Source organism: Chiroxiphia lanceolata, chromosome 6, assembly GCF_009829145.1.
Source record: "Chiroxiphia lanceolata isolate bChiLan1 chromosome 6, bChiLan1.pri, whole genome shotgun sequence".
NCBI lineage: Eukaryota > Metazoa > Chordata > Aves > Passeriformes > Pipridae > Chiroxiphia > Chiroxiphia lanceolata.
This window is the reverse complement of record NC_045642.1, coordinates 17,418,620-17,438,361: the sequence shown is the minus strand read 5'-3', so window position 1 is coordinate 17,438,361 and position 19,742 is coordinate 17,418,620. Positions and strand designations below refer to the sequence as shown.

General features: G+C 38.3%; 1 protein-coding gene across 12 annotated transcripts in view; it reads left to right on the top strand.

Annotated features, from left to right (window-relative positions):
• Nucleotides 1–1,109: 1,109 nt before the first annotated feature.
• Nucleotides 1,110–19,742, top strand: part of BRSK2 (BR serine/threonine kinase 2) — a 318,935-nt gene continuing 300,302 nt past the window's right edge. For 5 of the 12 annotated variants that reach the window (XM_032690784.1, XM_032690781.1, XM_032690782.1 and 2 more), the window contains exon 1: nucleotides 1,110–1,554. In XM_032690784.1, the coding sequence (XP_032546675.1) occupies nucleotides 1,461–1,554 (94 nt within the window). In that variant the 5' untranslated portion in view covers nucleotides 1,110–1,460. The remainder of the gene's footprint in view (nucleotides 1,555–19,742) is intronic. The other 7 variants (XM_032690786.1, XM_032690783.1, XM_032690780.1 and 4 more) reach the window with 3 other exon arrangements.

Here is a 19,742-nt window from a genome sequence, read left to right as displayed (position 1 = left end):
GTAAATTTCCGTCTTCAAAAAAAACAAATAAATAAACCTGAAATAGTCTTCTCTCAGTGAGCAACAGATAAGGCTTGTTCAAGTTTTGCCCTCTCTTTACTCTCTCTTTTACAGGCTTGTCAAGACTTCCCTCTCTGACTTAAGAATGCTTGCGCTCTCTGTGGCTCAGCTGGAATTTGAATAGGAATATCTTGATGAGTTTTCAGTCTGGAGTGGAACAGGGAAGAGAAGGTAAAAATGGCACTTGGTAATGGTAATGGTTTCAGCTTGATAGCCCTGGAGTCTGGCTGAAACTGTACTGAATCCAGAAAATACATAGGCTTGTACTGAACTGGAAGCAAATCTGCAGAATCTTTTCTTTCATCCAGCTCCTTAAGCTCTGAAGGTTAAAGACAGGCATAAACACTTGGACAAGTACAGCAAAAGTTTTCTTACGCTGCTAATATGGAACCTGGGGATCTAGCAATCAGTCTTATTACCATCTAATCTCTGGATTTTTGGTTGCCTTTCCAATTAAGAGAGTGGCTGTGCCATTTTTGATCTGTTCATCTAAGGACCTGAAGTTTATTTGCTCCCATAAAATTCAAAAGCAGGTCTGTCACTGAGTTCACTGGTTACAGGATTGGCCCTATTATTTTTATCTTTTTTTTTTTGTCTTCACCTCCTCCCCCCCAAGCTTCTCTATAAAGGGTAAAACCCCCAAGAGATATAGGTCCTTCAGAATCAAACAGAATCAATGAATTTCCCAAGCTTATTTTCAGAAGTAGTTTTTTTTCCCCCTTTCCTATTTCCTGCCACAGTCTCGCCTTTTCTTTAACAATCTGCAACTACAGCTGCATAGTGGAAAAGAATTCAGAAGTTAAAAAAAAAAGAAGTGGATGTTTGGGTCTTAAAATAATATACACATTAAATTATATTTAATTGTGCCTTATCAATAGGCTGATGAACTTAGGTGTTTGCTGTTGCCATTGGTCCTGATGCTCTGTAGCAGGCAGAGGCAGCAACTGCTGCTGATGGAAAAGAAAAGGTAGTGGAAGGAGGGGGGAGAAGAAGGTGGGAGACGAGGGATTGGCTGGTTTTAATGTCAGTCTCAGCTGCGGCCCCGGCTCTTCCGCTGCTCTAGCTCTGGCTCTCCCTTGAACAGCTCCCGGAGAGAACAAGGCGTGCGGAGCTCCGATCACCAGCATCATGCTCCTTGGGCTTGGATCGTAGATCCCCCTCTTTGAACATTAAAATAACTCCTTCGTCTTTCAGCGTCCCAAGCAGACCCAGAGAGAGAACACGCACGTGAGAGAGGAAAGAAAGAGGAGGAAGACGAAAATCTGCAACCAAGGGGACTAAAGCAGAGAAAAAGAGTGCTTTGCTTGCACAGCTGCAAAGTGGGAATTTAAAGAGCTGCAGAGAGATAAATTCCAGCTCATCAGCACATACACATTGCAGAATTACAGATCCAGGTAGAAATGACATCAACAGGGAAAGAAGGCAGCGGAGCTCAACATGCACAATATGTTGGACCCTATCGTTTGGAGAAAACCCTAGGAAAAGGACAAACAGGTTGGTTCTTTTGCAGCAGCACCGGTGCTAGAGGGAAGGTGCTGTGGGAGCCAGTGAGGTGTCGGGGATGGGATATTTGAGGGTTCATTTGCTGTTTTAGTGCAGATAATATTCGTAAGGGATTTTTGTCTTTATTTATTTTTAGTTTTCATTTTAATTCTTTCTTTTTTCTTTTTTTGAAAAAGAAAAGAAAAAGCCCAGGATGCTTTATGTTCATTACTCCTGCTAATGGGTGTTGTTCTAATGACAGGCAGAGTGCATGCAGAGGAAAAAATAGATGATCTGCTGGTGGTGAATTTTCACATCCATTTCTTCACTGCCCTACTTAGGAGCATTTTCTTTTTAATCAAATTATATTGAAATTAAAGGTTCACAGCCTGTAGTACCGAGGAGGGGGTGGTGGTGGTAGTGGGGGAGTCACCAGCAGTATTTCATGACATCATGATTGAAAAGGGTGTAGTCCTTAAGGTGCAGTTGAGGGGGGGAGGTGGAAATACGTACAGTATGTCTCTGGCACTGACTGCTGTGGGTATTTAGCAAATATGGATGGATGGGCTAGTGGTTTTTGTGGGTAGGGTCTGAAATAAAAGAAAAATAGAGGATTGGTAGCAGAATTCATTCTGGTTATGCTGTGTTTTTGTAGGAGGGACTGGGAGGGGGGGAAGGGAGGTTATTTAATTATTTTTCTTAAAGCTTGTTTATGAAACTCGCCCCCAGCAGATTTTCCTGAATGGAACAATGGTAAGAAATATTAAAAAGAGGAAACAGAGTGGAGGGAATTAGCAGAGAGCAGGTGCCTCTGCCCTACATGACATAATGAGATCCCCTGAATGCGTTCAAGATCTGGACTTACTGTTGCTTGCATGGATAGCATATTCACTTCAAGGGCAGGGAAGCACTAATTGGAAGAAAAACGTGCTTAAAATGAAGCCCAAATGTCTTCCTTTTTTTTATTATTTTTTTTTTTTTTAGTAACAGGTGCAATAAGCAATGGCATCTGGCAAATTCATTGGGTTGGGAGCCCCCCAAAAGTGGATTGAGACTCGAGATTATTATTTAGGGAAGGGGTAATATCAGCCATAGGGGGCTTCTTTGGGCATGTGGGTGTTAAGTGTTGTTCATTATGGTGGGACAATAAAACATGATGCATTGTGGTGTATTTTTTTTTTTTTTTATAACCCAGCCGAGCTTTGCCCATCTGTTGTCTAAAGGATTTAATAGGCGTTTCCAGCCCCAGCTGCTGCCTCTACTCTGCCTGCTTCCTCACTGCCCTGCGTGGCAGCAGCTCTGCAGTCCGCAATTTTCTTAGGGACACAGTCAAAATCCAGATCTTTCTCTGTAAGAAGCAATGCTCTTCTGAGATGATTGATTATAACCTCCCCCCCATCCTTCCCCTCCTCTTCACAGCCCCATAGCAACCGTTCAGAGACATGGATGAAGATGACATTGTCTTCTAGTGGAAGTGACTTTTATTTATATTTTATTTTTTTTTCAAATCTCTTCAGTGTATCAGCTGCTAAAGGTAGTTCTCTGTCACTGTTTTAGGTACCACCTTTATTCTTGGCATAGCTCAGTAAGTCTTCTGCAGCTGTATTCTTACTAAAATCTGTTCTGATGATGATAATGAAAATACAAGAAAAATTGTGGTGTATTGTTAATAAAACTACCCTATTTCTGCTGATATCCTTTCCTGGATACTCCAGGTGATCAAAGAGCTAGCTGTAGATGACAAATTCATTTTTGCCTTCATCACCATTTCCTTTTTTCTCTCCCTGTCTCACATTCTCAGCACCCCTCCCTCCCCTTTAAACACAATTGTGCTTGGGGTTCCTGAAAATACGGCTGCATTAACCTTTTGCTCCATGTTCTTATAGCCTGACGTTGTGGTCCTAAAGGGTTATCTGCAGCTTTGGTTATTTTTTTTCCTGTCTGCTAATCTTCCTATCTTCCTCCTAAGTGATTAGAGACATGGGGGTGGAGGGAGAAGAACAGGATGTATTTAGAGGCTTGCTGCTGTTGGCCTCTGCAGTTATTCAACCAGCTGGACAAGGGTGAAAGTTTCCTTTTGCAGTTTTACCGTATAACTGATCTTTATAGATAAGTCTCTGCTCTTTGCACACATGAATGCACATGAAATGCACAATGCATGGTGTCATAGAAGCTGGAGGTGGGGGGAAGAGGAAGAGAAATTTTAAAAGTAGCTGATGTCAGTCTATGTCTCTCTTGTTATACCCGCCCTTGATTAATGGAATAATGCACTGAGGTGAAATCTAACTCAGTATTAAACATACATGGCTAAATATGGAAATATGCCTCCTGGTCTTCTCGCATTTTCTGTGCTAATCCCATTTTGGAGCCTGCAGAACAGCATGAACAGCATGAACAGTGTGTGGCATGTAGCTCATCTTCATCCTGCTTGTTTTGGAGGGTAAGCAGGCAACCTGCAGCATTTTAGGAAGAGGACAAGCAGTGCAGTATGAGGGCCTGATTTGCCATAGTATGTTGTCATGGTGTGTATTTTTGCATTTGGGTTGCAGTGGCATACAGATGAAGAAAGTAGTGGTTGTAATCATTCCTTTGGAGTTTGACTTTAAAGCTTGAAAGATTAGGAGACAATGGCTTGGAATATTTTTTTATCCCAAGGAGATGAGTGAGAGAGAAAATGTAGCAAAATGTAATGATGAATAGAAAGAAAGTATAAGTTGTGTTGCAAAGTACTGTCCATTTTGCAGTGATCTTCATATCCATCATTTTTATTTGGAATAAAAAATTATTGACTCTACACAGTTATTTCAGATAGGCAGATGTTTGCTCCCAGATACATTAGTATTATACAAATGTGTTAATCACTCTTACCTGCTTTTACTGAGATCAAAAGAAGAGGCTTTTGGGAAGGAGTGTGGGTTCATTCATAGTTCAGAGGAGACCTAGAAAGGGTGCCATGGAGGGAGAACTTAATGGTAAGTAGAGCTTTCACTGGCTTGCTTTCTGTGAAGTTCTCAGTGATTGCCGCTTTAAAATCTTAAAAAAAGTGTTTACCAACAGCAGCCTGCTGGTCCCTGCAAAGACGTTGCGGTATCTGGGACTTCAGTGGAACCTGGTGACACTTGGCTGTGGGTGGGCAAAACTGACAGGGAAAAGCCTTCTGTTCAAATTGGTGGGTAACAGCCAAAATTGTTGGTTGATCAGATATGCAAAATTTGTCCTGAGCAGCCTTCTGGGCTGGTGCGTCACGCTTGCTGAGGGTGAGTGATGCCACAAAGAAGGGATTAGGGCCTCTTAGGCAGAGAAGTGGGAAGAGGGTTACATTGCTGCTAGTGGGAATGAAAATTATTTTTAATAATGCAGCACATAAATTTAATGTCTACTTTGAATACCGTAGCGAGATGGTTTGCTTTTGTAATAGGTTGAATTCAGAGCACCTCTTGTTGGTGGCAACTGAAGGAATAGCTCATGGAATCTTTATTTGAATGATTTCACAAGAACACAAGAAGCATCATAATCTTGATTATTCTACTCAAATATTATTTTACAGAACTGTCAGTGTAAAAAAAAAATCACTGCTATATAAATATGTGTGTGTGTGGAAAGGTCAGTTTATCTCAGTTTCATTGATACATTCTTTTACAGTTCATTATAGGAGGTTTTCATTGTAATTAACAGTAATGAGCAAAGGATGTGTGTCACATTATGATAACACATGTGGAAATAGTGTACCTTGAGAAGCCCCAGTCCCACCTGATTGTGAAGCAGTGTTTTAGTTTTAGGCAAAATAGAGGCTTTTCTCCATTTGTCACTAATTTTATGTGAAATCAGCTTCTTGCATACTCCTTGCTTTATTTTTTTAGGACTGTACAGTTATCTCTGTTCATGTGTTTCTTTTAGCCTCATTAACCCCTATTTCACCCCTGAAACTCTCAACAGTAATTCAAATTGACTATAGTGAATACTTATTAATGAGTGCAAAGATGAGGAACTTGTGTTTCTTGTTAAGGTCTTCAGCATTTTGGAGGGCTTTCTTGTGTTTTTATTTGACAGTCACTGTATAGGCTTCAGCATCATTGTTTCCTGTGGCACCTGTTCAATGTGTAGTTGAAATTTCCAAAATGCTGGTTTTTATACAAGCGATAAGACATTAGCTCTAAGTGGGAGTTACCTATTCACTTTGAGATAAACTTCATGAAAAATTTAATGTTGCTTATCCATTTTGTCTTGTTCCTTTCGTTCCGTTTTAAGCCCGGTACAAAGAGTCCTGCCTGAAACTCATGGGACTTTGACCTTCTCAAAAAGTGTAGGGGTTCCCTTTTCTGCATTGTATCCTATATAGTTTGCAGCTGTTTAGGTGTATAACATGTTAATTATATGTGAGCCATAAGTGAGGTGTTCAGCAGTGTACTATTGGGTTATGTAAGAACAGAAGTCATTAAATTTGGGGTTTAGTGAATTTAATAGCCTTTTATTTAGTGGGAGCTTAAACAGGATGTTTCTTTACAGCCTTAACCATCTGTTTCCATGACACTGATAGAGACTGAAATTTATTAATTTTTTTATTTTTCTCTGTCAAATTTGGTTGAAAATGAAAGCTTCAGCTCTATTCAAGGGGTGTTGGGGTGGTCAGTGTGATCTCAGAAGCCTGGTTTCCTTAGGTAAGTAGGCTAAACAAAGTGTATCCTTTTCATTCATACTGCTGTAATTGTTTTTCTGACCCACTGTATTGGATCAAGAGACAATCTGAAGAGTACAGCTTTCTTCCATTTAGCTGTCTGGATGAATATATCATTGTAAGAGGTGTAAATCATTGTAGTTTTTCTCATGGCCTTTTTAAACACACAAACAAACAACAAATCAGTAGGTATACTAATAATGTTTTCATACATATACTTTACTTTCCTTAAGAAAGTTTCTTTCAAAACAGCGAATACATACCCTTTATCTTGATAGTCTGTGAAGACTTAAATGTTTAATTAGTAATCATAGAAATAAAGTCTACAGGCAATACTGTGGGTAGTAGAGGTCTTAAGAAATGAAATTTTTCCTAGAAAAGTTATACATAGTGACTTTGACTTAAAGGATTATAAAGTAATGATTATGGGTTTTGAGAGATTTGGTCTTTCTTAACTTTTTATACGTTTGATCTGATTGTTCAAAAGTACTGTTTGCCTGCCTTAGTGACTGAAGTAAACTAGTATTACCATGCTGCATGTCTGAACTGCAGAGTTCTGATAATCCCTGTTAAGACTTTCACTCTTCTTTGGTTTTTTTTGTTTGAGGTTTTTTAAGCAAATTCCTGTTTGCTAACTGCAGAGAAAATTATTTTTAGTTTTCATTCTTCTGCAAGCTTTGCAGAGGCATGCCATTAGTCTTTTACCCCCATATCACTAGAACAATTATTATGAAATTGTTGAAACAGCAGCGGGCTCTGAATTATTGTTTTTCTTTGTAAAGCACAGTAAGCTTTCTCACCCAAGAGTTGTTAAAATTCAGCTACTGTCAAATGAGTAGGACTCTACGACTATATACGTATATTTCAGGCTCTAGCAGTAACTACGAAAGCAGTGATTTCACAAATAGAGTTTTTGCACTGCTCAAACACTTTTCTACTTTTCATGTCATTTTGTGCCCCTGTGGTGGGAAGGACTGCGTTACAGTGAGGAGAGAGGTCGAAAAAATGAAAAAAGCTTCTTGTAAGAATTTACTTCTAGAGAGGAATTCTTTCTCATCTCTAGAAAACCTGTGACTCTGTGAAAAGGCCAAATGTAGTGTTTTAGATGGGTTCTTAAAATTTCTTTTGTAAACTGAGCGGAGCAGCCATTGTATGTTTTGAATTCTTCAGCATTGCAATGTTTTTCCGTATACCATAAATTTACTCCATACATTGAATTTTGGAAAGTCTTTAATGTTGAATGCTTTAGAGAGCTAAACAGTAGCTGCAATTACAATAATAAATGTTGATACACACCTGAAAACTAGTAAGTAGGTAATACAGGATGAATTCTAGCTTTCAGAAGAAATTTGAAAGGAAGTGAGAAGTTTGGAAGTAATGTCCTCTGAAGTAAGAGACATTGCATGAGGACTGTATTGTGCACATAGGAGAACATTCATAATAAGAAGAGGTGGAAGCCTGGATGTAGATTTCCATGTAGATAGAGTAAAGGCAGAGGCATAAACGAATGCTCAAGTGGTCCTCTTCAAATGCTGAGATGCTGTAAATTGCCATTGTGAAGTCAGTCTATGTGTGAAGTTGAACTGACTTCAGCAGAAAGATCATCAAGTCCATGATAAATGAGTAAGGTGGAATCTTTCTGTTTGTTGTGGATTGTTCTATTAAGAAATATCCCAAAGAAATTTTCTGGTTTTGTTTTAAACAAGCCCAGGATGTTTAGCAATAATAATGCTGTTCATTCTGCTTATGGAATATGAGAAGATTGTTCCATTTCCAGTTCATGCATAAACATTATGTTTTTCTACAAAACATCCATAATGATCTGTAGAATAACATGAATAATTTGTTGTAAATAGTGTTCTTAATGAACTTGAACCGTCTTCATCTGCAGTCTCTGTAAACGCAGAGTGGTTTCCTTTAAATCCTTATTTGTTTCAGATTTTCTGGCAAACAACTATTTTTATCTCCTTTCCCCAACTGTCTTAACTCACATATGGGTTGGTTGCACTTAAGTAGTATTCAAAGATTTGAATTGTACTCTTGAATGTAGTATGATGGATATATTGCATGACAGAATTGCATTCTACTTGTATCATTGTGCAAGGATGTCCAACACAGATGTTTGCAAGTGCAAACTGAAAATTTAGTTTTCCTGGACAATTTGGACATGAGTCCTATGAGCATCCATGCCTGAAAAATGTGTTTTCCAGAAAGGCTTTTTAAAAGGCTCACAGATGTGACCAAATCAAACTTAATTAATTTTAAATTCCTACTTTTAGAGCCTATTAATATTGTTCATCCAGTTCCATTTGACTTATTTTGCATTTAATTTTGAATAGGGATACAAAATTTTTATTAATTCTAGTTACAGACTAGAAACATTACTGATAAAATCATGTTAAAAACCACACAAAAAAAATCCACCCTGAAGATTTTTTTCATTGCTTCATAGCTTTTGCAAGTTGGATTTAAATGGAGGTTAGGTGGAACACTGGAAATTGTTTTGGTTCCTTTTATGAAAGTGTATTACTGGCTATTGATGTAGCTGCAAGCATTTTTTTTTTTTTTTGGGTATGTCATTTGTGGCTGAGATGCCCACGAGAATGCAGTTGTCCTGTGGACTGTGTAAACAGGAATATACTGTTTCTTTTGCAATGACCTTGAGACAGAGTTTTTAAAGGCTAATAAATAGAAGTGTGTTGTGAGACTAAGGATAAAAAGCAGTATGGACAAAGAAGGTAAATGATGGTGTGTGTTTAAGCAAATCGAGGTACATTCTCTGGCAAATGTTCTGTTGCCTTCGTAGAAGGGCAGAGTCACCTTCAGGCTGGTGCAGGTGGCTGATGCACAGTTAGTGATGGAGTGGGTAGAGAAGGACACTTACCTTGAGTTAGTGCTCTTGGTTTTATTTTGTGAAAAATTATTATTTTCTGAAGGCCACAGAGACAATTGTCAACTGACATAAAGTAACCCTAAAGCTGCCCTAAATAACTCTTTCACAGAGTTCTAGTGGCTGAGCTTACTGTTTTGCACCCCATGGATGTGCTAGGCAGTTTCTGCCTTTTAGACTTTTGTTGCACCAGCTTTGGCTTTCTTGATAAAGGTTATTTTCTGCTTAAGAGTACAAGAAATATTTTTTTAATTTCTTCTTCGCTTAAACATTTTTAATTTGGGATGGTGGAAGGGGTAAGGTTAGACTGGAAGGGGCCGTTCTTTGTATAGCTTACCCCAGAGAACAGGCTGAGTTTCAGGTTCTTATCTAAGATCCACCCACTAACAATCAATGATTTGATAATTGAGGAGTTTGGAAGAAAGTAAATAACCTACCAGTTACTGAAAAAAGGAGATTATTGCTGGTAAAAACTTTGCACCAAGATTTGCAACATCAACTGACAGTAAATGGGTTAATGCAGGGTGAAGGGGGGAACTGAGGGGAGAAACCATCAAGTGGCTTAGGGTGGTGTACATGTAATATCTTTTTTTCTTTTTTGTTTTAGTGTTCCAACACTATATGGGAATTATAGGCATGGTAATATTTCCAGTGAAGTGCTTACCTTTAATTTTTTTTTTTTTGGTTTTTGCAAAAAAAGATGAAAAACTGTTTTCAGGCATCCATTTAGTAAGTGCTTTTCTGGCTGCCTGCTTCTACTTACAAAACAACATGCTGTCTTTATATGCTCTTTTTTTTAATTATTATATGTGTGGGTAGCAATGTAGACACTAAATTTCTACACAGATACTCTTACTGGGAAAGTGATTGTTTTGTTGCTTTGGTCCAGGATGAGGCACACCAAAGCCCGGGTTCGTAGTGTTGGTTCATCCGCCTTATGGTAATATCATTTATGAGGAAGAGGGATCTGCTATAACATATTTGCAGCTAAATTTTATTTGAAAAAAAAAAAATCCTGCTCTGATAAAGTCTGAGCTCATCCAGCAAAAGACTTTGCTAAGACTACTATCTTGTTGCATTTGAATTAAAGCACAAGTTTAAGTAGGAAAATAAGGCTTCATATCCCAAATCTTTGTGGTGTAAACTGCACTGTGTGGGATGTTAAAAATTTTCTAGTGTGTTTTACTGACTATTTGCCAGCTGAGGGTTAGGTTACTCATCATGCCAGCCATTTGCCCTGGGTGAGTTTCATTCAGTGATTGTGTGAATTCCTTTTAATAACTATGAGCTGTCCCTAAGATTAAGGGTTGGATTTGACTCTTAAGATTTTTACCATACTGGAATCTCCTGATCTCTCACAGTATTCTGTTACAAAGCTCTCATCATATTTTCAGGTTCTAAATGATGGATAGCTTGGCTGTCATGTTGGGACAACCTGCTGTTGGGAGGTACCTGTTTGGTCTATGGTTTTCTTTAGAAAGGTATTCTCAGAAAACTTTGGGGATGTTACGTTTCAGCCCAATTTAAATAGGTTGATGGTTACTGCTAGAAGAGCTGGTAGAAATACTCAAGAACATAGCCTGTATCTAAATAAGCATATATTATTGTTAGAGGTTTGTTTTTTTTTTAACTGTATGGTCATGGTAGACTGAAAAATAGGGTACTTCTATGGTTTTCCCCTACTTCTTATATAAGATACATTGTCTTTGGGAAATTAATACTTATGTACTGTGTGTCCATGGAGGATTATTTTCTCTTTTAGATGTATTTTTTTCTTCCGCATTTCACGTGTCTTGCCTAGCTTGAGAACTGAGAGGAAAGATAATTTGTCTTACGTTGTCTGCTTGTAATCTCTTTCATGCTAAGGCACTAATCCTAGTAAGGCCTTTGTGTGTGTATAGGAGGTTTCATTTAAATATAGGAAGAAGCTTCTCCACTGTGAGAGTGGGTTGAACCTGGCACTTGTTGCCTAGTGATGCTGGGAAGTCTCTATCCTTGCATGTATTCAAGAAGAGACTAGATACAGCCTTGAGCAGCTGCTCTAGTTGACTGTGCTTTGACCAAGGGTGTTGAACTCGCTGATCTTCAGAGATCACTTCCAACCTCAACTCTTCTGCTATTTGTTATCCTATGCAACTAAACCACAACTTGCTCAGTGAACTGTGGATCTGAGAACTTTATTTCTTCCAGTTTTGTACCCTATATTCCCTTTTTGCTCCTGCTCTCTCTGTGTCCCTTGTTTCGTGGACTAGGTGAAGACAGTGTTTGTGGCCTATTTGGAGCTGTCTCTGCTGCTTGGCCATCTTTTTTATTTCTCTTGTAATACGTTAAGGATTAAATCACAATTACGCTTTCTGTAGTAAGAGTGATAGTTTGAATCTCTTATTTTTTTCCTCAGACATTCAGCACTTTCCATTGAATTTATAGAATCTTAGAGACTCCCCTTGCTCTTTCAAACTTGGTTGAAACTTAATAATCAGTTTTGATTTTATGGAGGAACTGCAGCCAGCCACCCCGAACATGTAAATTTGATTTCCTTAAAAAAAAATCAGGCTAAAGGAAAGTTGTCCCAAAGAGCACATCTTCTCTAATCTTTGTTTGGTATTGAAGAACATGAGATGCTGCAGTGGTAGATCAAGATGGCTGGAATACAGCTACTCTTCAGATATAGCCATCACCTTGGTTAAGATTCTTACACCAAAGTTAGAAGGAAAAAGTGATGCTAAAACTACATTAAGATTCCCTAATGCTGGGGGAATCCCCAGACAGCTTGATAGGCTGGATTCCTGCCTACTCTCTACTGCTGGAGCAGTGCAAAGCAAGGACGATGGAGACTTGAACTTGGTCGTTTCTGTTTGCAAGCTGAGCTCAGCATTCGGGGAGTGTGGGAAGAAGGGAGCCCTCTCTGTATTTCCTCCGTGTATCCATTTTGGTACAGTGGCAGTATTTGAAGTAGTCCTTTCCTGCAGAAAGCTGAGAGGAAGACTGAGAGCTGTTTGTGTGTTTGCAATGCCTGTCTGTACAAAATCGTCACCAAAGACAAAGCCAAGTATTATACTAGAACTTGGCAGTGACACAGGCACTATCGCCCTACTAAACGCGAGCATTTGTTTTTTCATAAAGACACAGCTATGAGTGGCACAGCTTTTAAGATTCCTTACACTTTATGATCACCAGCCTTAAATAATTTTTGTTAGCTTTTGAATCTAGTTAAATCTACACTTTTTTCCCAAACTTCATACTCCTATAAATCAGCAATGCTTGATTAAAATCAGAAATCATTGACAACAAAGAATGATCTGTCCTAGTGTTTCTGGGATTTGTCCCATGCTGCTTTTCTTCTGGGTCTGTGGTTTATTTCATTGCTCATATTTATGAAATCACATCTCTTTTACTTCTGGTTGTTTCCTGATTGTGATGAAGACATTACTTAGGCAAATTCCTCACTCAGTTAAATCTGTGCATTCTTAGTGACTTCAAGGCCTTGCTCAAGTTTATCAGAGGGGAGTTTGACTCATGAGCAAGCTTCTCATTGATGGCAGCAGAGGCAGACCTGTGGCAGTGTTCTAGTTAAGAGCAGCCTAGGAATACATCTCTGCAGTGAATATTCAAGCAAATTAGAGCACTAAGTGGAATGATACTGTAAGCGAATTCAATTCAAACTGAAAATACAGGCCCAGCATTTTATAAATTACTATGTTTCATCCTTAAAGCAGAAGTCTGTGCTCAGCTAACAGACAAATCAAGGCAAGCAAATGTTTTAATAGTTTTAACAGTAATTCATCTCTAGTATTCCATACATACTTGCACTGAAATTACCCAACCAGTTTGCATTAAGTTTCAGGATGCAGAAATTGTCCTTACCTTTATCATTACTGCATCTTTGATACAGAAAGGAACAGCCAGACTACTACTATGATTGGGACAGTTGCCATCTTATTAACCAGGTGGCTCATCCTGCTCAGAAAAAATGCTGCAAAAATAAGCATGATTTCTGGATCTGTCATTAGTGCTGTCATCGCCATTACTCTTATCACCAGTGAATCAGACGAGTTACAGCTGAGAAGCCTCTTTAGCTCCACCAATTCTTATTTATTCTCAGTGTTTTGGTGCCTGTGGCTCTGCAGAACCAGGTGGTCTGTGGACTGCTTCATAAGAATTCATAAAAACCTTGATTAGAATAGCAAAATTAACATCATATTTACTGTTCAACTGTCTACTGTGAATTTCTGAAGAGCCCACGAGAAGGGAGAAACTCTTGTGTTTTAAGTCCTCCTCTTCTCGTTGAAATGGTGGAGATTGAAAACATGGCAAGGCCAAGGATCCTGGTCAAAGGGTGTGTGTAACCTGCAATCAGAGGTGGAACTCCAGCACTGGTACGTAATGTTATTCTCTCCTGCCACAGTCAGTAGTGAAAATAGGGCAGTGAAGGTTGGAGAAGTGAAACAGAGAGGAGCCTTGCTCTGTGTAGAAGTCCTGTCTTCCCCATCTTTACCTTATTATTTACTTGTACCACTTGTGTCTTTGTTTTGCTCTGTTGATAAACCCTGCATCAGCTACAAGTTGATACAGTGTGTCAGATATGGATATGCTGAGCATTTTTATACATAATTTGGTATATGTGTGACTTCATTTCAAGGTTGGGGGTTTTTTTGTGTGTGTCAACCTTCTGCTTGATCCTGTAGAGTTCTAATTCTCGTGTGCAAGACTATTGTGTACTCTCAGGGCCCCTTGAATTAAAGGTACTACTGAACTTTTCAGAGGATTGGGTCACTACCCTTGTGGTCTTTAAAATACTACAGAGTCCCGGCCGAGTCATTTCTTGGCTTCAAGAGTAGTAGAGATGGGTACAATACAGGCTCTGTTCATGTCACTGTGCAGTTGTAAGGCAGATTATTCAGAAACAATAACTATGTAGTCTTCACTGTCCTTAACAGCCTCAGCCACTGACTTGGGGTGAAGCCTTTGGCAAGTTAATTTTTTTTATTTATTTTTTTTTTTAATGATGATCTGCTGTAAAACTAAGATAATGCTTGACTTTCCTTTTGGGACTGACAGGGTTAGCCAGCTAGTATTGAGAACTTTTTCAGAAATAAAAAGCATCATGAAAAGGCCTGGAATAACCCTACTATTTAGGCATAGTGATTTTTTTGTTTGTTTGTTTGTTTTAAATCTCCTGATTATGGAGTGGACCCTACAGCCTGATCTGTCCAGGTGATGATATCTTTTTATGCTGTATTTGTCTTCCATAGCTTCTCCTTTTGATTATTGTAATATTGATACATAAATGCTGAAATCTCTGTGGCTGCATTTAAAACTAAAGTTGTTCTAAATATCTAATAAAATAGAAAAATTGCTTTGATGTTCCCATTTTGACAATCTGTGGCTATGCTGACTTTTGTTGCTTCTTTCCTTAGGGGCATTTGTCCCTGATCTCTCAAACAAAATGTCACTGAGTAAAACTATGTATGATGCTGTGTGTTCTACTTACAAAAGATTTAGAACTTGGTCAGTTTTATTTATGCCTCTGTGGAGCTGGTAGAATTCTACTGCAGTGTTAAAATGCAGCAGTTTCATTTTCCTGCAGGCAGCAGCCCTCTGGTGGTGTGGGTTTTTTTTTTCCTTTTTTCTTTTTTTTTTTTTTTCCTTTTAAGTCATCTTTGGAGATTCCGATAGACTGATAGAGAAACCTTTAAGAGTGTCTCAAATTAAGCTGTATACTCCCATATCATCTCTTTTCCTTTCGCCACCCCAATCTAAATTTGAAGTAAAAGACAAAGCAAGGTTAATAGATGCACCCAGTTGATAATACCAACAGTCTTATTTGGCGAAATTATATTTACGAAATACTATTTCAGTCAGTTTCAGCTTCCAGAACTATTGCCTGGAAAGGGTATAGGTCAGTGTGAAGTGGGTGGAGAGGCTAATGGGTGGGGAGGCTAGACTGCTAGGAATGCAGGCATTTCTGAGGAAGCTGCTGATGAACTCGAAAAGTGAAATATCAAAGGATTTTTTTAAGGAATGACCTTACAAGTCTGTTACATGGGCGTTAAAGATAGTCATATTGTAAGCTGCTGTCTGGAAAAAATATTTTGGCCAATAGGGAGGGAGAATCTTTTTATCAGCACCCTAGGAGTGAAATTTACCCTTTTGCTAATATGAGATTTAGCTATAATTTGAATCCCACTTAAGACCTATTTTGAAGTATTAAGTTATGTTCTGGGAGGTAAAAATGGGAGTTCAGAAAACAGATAAAATTAAAATATTACTCCTTCCTATTTTTGAGATGGTAAACCAGAGTTCTGTGCAAACGATTTTTTTGAAATTATTAAAGCTGTGCCAACGTTGCATTTGGCTTGTTCCCTTTCCAGGACTCCAGTAAATGTCAAAATCATGCTGTATCTGCAACTGTGCTACTGCATAGATACTTTGTAGGAAGACATGCAGTTTTGTTAATGATTTTTTTTTCTAATGAAAATCTCAAACTTTGTTTGTTTCCAGCATAAAAATGAATTCAAGTAGTTTATGGCCACTGCTGGAGGTAGAGTATGGAACTTGGTAAGGCTTTTGTGTTGATCCCTGTGTAGCTGTACATGTATCACAGGAGAAATTAAATCACCAAGAATTTATTCCCTAACCTTAATAGAAAAGCAGCTGTGATTATAGTGTCAGTAGCCTGGGTAAAATGCACAGTTTCTTTGATTTGCTGTTGTCTCTCAACCCGCAGAAGTGCTGAAATTTTGAAAGGAAAGTGTTTAGAACTCATTTGCTTTCTTATTGGTTCTGGTTTTGTTACTGGATGTGCTTGGTAATGTGACCTTTGCAATGCAATTTTTGCCATCCTCATATTTGTCCTGCTGTGAAGTTGGATAGATGTGCTATTTCTCTACATTTTGGAAGTTGTGCAAGGTGAGCCTGTTCATACGCAAAACAGTATCTAAATGTCAGTTTTAAACCAACACTGTCCTGTAGTTTTTGGTTTCCTCTGGTTATAACAGGCTGTTATAGACTCTCTCTTTACACGAGAGTCTAAACTTCTCCCTGGTCGTTACACTTGTACCATTTGTATTTTGTTCAGAGATTGTGTTTTACAAGAAAATTCTCACATAATGATGGGTCAGATTTTTGTTCCTGCTACACCCTTTTTTTTTTTTTTTCCTTCTTGTTGCAACTCCGGTTTTTCATTGATATTTCTGTGGATTTACAGCCATTTGACACAGCAGAGCAGCATAATATCCTACTATGGACATTACTGCCTACCGTATGTCCTTATAAGAGTCACTGTACCAAAGACAGCAAATGGGTACTACCAGGAAGTTCTTTCAAGTGAGAATATTTTGTAGTTGCTGCTCCTGAATTCCATGTAAACAACTTCAGCAAAGACTAGGCCATAAGCATTAAAGGGTATAGATAGAAATGTTAATCAAATACTATTTGATTACAAGCTATACCAAAATAAAACACCCCAAAACCCCATGATGCATTCTCTTGTCAACTGTGATGCTTATTTAAAATGACATATACTGCTGAAGAGAAGCATTTAGTAATTGAATTGTAAGTGGGTGACAAAGAAACAATACATATGCAGCAAGGGTTTTTCCCTCCAGTTTTGTGTTTCCAAAAACCCCATCTCTGATTGTCATAGCAACTACTGACAGTATTGGAAGTAACTTCTTTTGTTTTCTTATTTCTCTGGTGCTATATTAAACCTTTATTCTTTGGCATTCAGCAAGTCAGTGGTATAGGATCATCTTAGTGCTCGCTCTTTGATTTTTCACTTTTTCCCTGTGGCAACTTTCCCTGCTGGATGCATGTGGATTTAGCTTGATTCCCAGCCTTGCCAGCAGCATTGTAAAATCGAACTGTAGCATTTGAAAATACTGCTCTATTGAAAAACAGGCTGGAGCAATCCAGACTTGGATTTCAAAGGGAAAGGAAAGATCTTGATCCATGCTGCTTTGCAAGCTCAGCACCATGGAGTGTGATTGACTGTAAGCTCACTCATATTATGAAACACTAAAGGGTATTTAATGTAATGAGAGGCTGGAAAAGTGGAATATGTGAGATCATGAAGAAGCCCAGAGTCTGCCTCTCTCCACGGGCAAATAGGTGTTTTGCTTATGCTGTTGTAAAAGTGGCATGATGGCTCTGAGGCTATCAAGTCTTACTTTAGATTTACAGTGCTTCACTGAAAACACAATTTAACTCTGGATTGCAACAGAAACAGCCTGAATTACTATCTGTATAACTTTAGTTGGAGTTGATTTATTTTCTACAGTGTAACTGAAATAAAGGTCAGGTTCTGTGACTATGGGCTAGATCCTCAAGTGGTGCTATTTGGTTAAGAGTCTTGGACTTCATGCTGCGTAACTAGTTATGGATTTGACCTTCTGTACAAGGGCAGAGACTAAAATGTTTAAATTTGGCGAAGGGTCTAGATGTTGAATTTTCTTGTTTCAAACATTGCTACTTGAGAAAAATACAAAATCACACGCATTTGAAAGGGTTTTGTGTGTGAAGTTTTAGATATTACACTGTTTCTGAGAAGAGGTACATATTTGTTTCTGTCTTTGAAAAGGCCTTTCTGTATTATTTACCTTTTTTTTTTTTTTCACTTTCTTTATGTAAGTGGTCTCTGAATTTATAGCAGCTGTATTTCTGTGTTAATGTTATAGCCACAGCTTTGGTACTGCCTCTGTTCTAAGCTATCCACAAATTCTCTTAGACAATTGACCTTTGGACCAAGAAGTCTCATGCTTGACCTCTGGTCCAGAAACTCCTTCTTTTTGTCTCAAGAGATCTTGATAAAAATTTGTATGACTAGGTTTATTTTATCTGACTGTTGACAGCAGAAAGTCATAAGGAAGGGGAAGTCAGTAGTTCAGTTCCTTGTTGGAATTAAATCCGTGAGAGAATAAGGATAATCTGTCATTTGAGGTTTACTCTGTTGGTACCTTCCCGGTACTTAGCTTGCTCCATGTCAGACTTCATAATTTTTGTAATTCTTTTCCTTTCCATTAGAAGGCCTAGAAGTTACTAATTTTGCATTAATGCCCAATGATGAAGAGTCACATGGTGAAATACACGCAGTTAAACACTGGTACTTTTGGTTACAGGTAAGATTTTAAATCTGAGACCTAAGCATCTCTGAATTTCAGGAGAATGCATGTAGGAAAAGTGGTTTTTGTTCCAGATCAGTACATAACCACATACATACTTTTCCTCTGAGTGAGATGTAAAACTGTAGAAGAGCCTGTCTTTTAGATCAGTCTTGGACATTGTCCAAAATCTCATGCCATTTCACACTGTCGAGCCCGAACATCAACGTAGTTCAACTTCGTGTATGTCCACGCTGCAGTTACTAACCAGGCAAAAAGGAGGCTTCAGACTGCTGTGGCAAGTCAGGCTGATACCTGCATTTACTAATTTGAAAGTGTCTTGGTTATCTCTACTCCACACTGCTATCAGTTTTAGACAGCCTAGTTCTTGATGGGCACAACAGCAATGCTATGATAAAACAGCGAGTTTTGTATCAGGCTGGTGTTCTCTCTTGTTACAGTATAGTGTAGTAGGTGTTGGTCGGTGGACAGGGTTAGGAATGTTGCAGCAGCTGACTTCAGAGTCACCAACAGTGGGATTACTTTTTTTTTACCTCCAGTATCTTGGTTAGTAATTGCCTTCTATCTGGATGTGTCAAAGCTTGTCAGTTGATTTTTATTCTAATATAGGGATATGAATCTATTCCCAATATCTGTATTTCAGATGTATGTGATTGTATATTGCCCCAAATGAATGTAAAGAAGCCTCAAAGTTCTTTTCTCCTTTTACTTCCTTCTCCATTTAAAACTATTCCATTTTACTTTGTCAAGATAATATGCATCCTGGTATTAAGAAAACAAAGAATTCTTACTGTATCATCTCTATATCTGTTATCATCCTATGTTTGTCTAACGTTATCTAGTCTCTTTTTACTCTGGTCTTCAAAACTAGAATGTCTGTATATTTTAATCTATCCTGGTATCCTTGTGCACTCATCGTTTTTGCTGCTGGTCTCATAATGTTACCTATTTCTACTATATATTTTTTAAGTCAGTGATTTATACATTGGCATTATATCATTCTCAAGCATAATTTTCTTTTTGATTGTTCAACATTTTGTTGTCAGTTTTGATTACCTCTGCACATTGAGGTGATAGTTTTATTATGCTGTCCAAAGTAATGGTAAGTTCTTTCTTGAATGACTTCAGTTAACTTGGGAGTCAGAAATGTATATTAATAATTCACATTAGTCTGTCTGTTATGCATTTATTGACACTGAATTTCATCTACAGTCATGCTGACAATGCTGACTTTCCACCAAGCTTTGATGTTTCATGTTCTAAGTGCTTAAGTAGGACTTAAGTATTGGTCTTGTGCTAGCCTACTTTGCAAGGGTAAATTTCACCCTTTATGAACTGATGCATCCTGTCACATTAATCAGGGTTGTACTGTGTATTTCCTAGGGCAATATAAAGGATCAAATTTCCTAATTAACCCCTTCAGAACTGAATTAAGTGTTGATGCCATATCTAGAATGTGTACCACAAACTTAATGTATCATGATCTGTAGTTCTGGTGGTCTGTCTTAGTGTGACC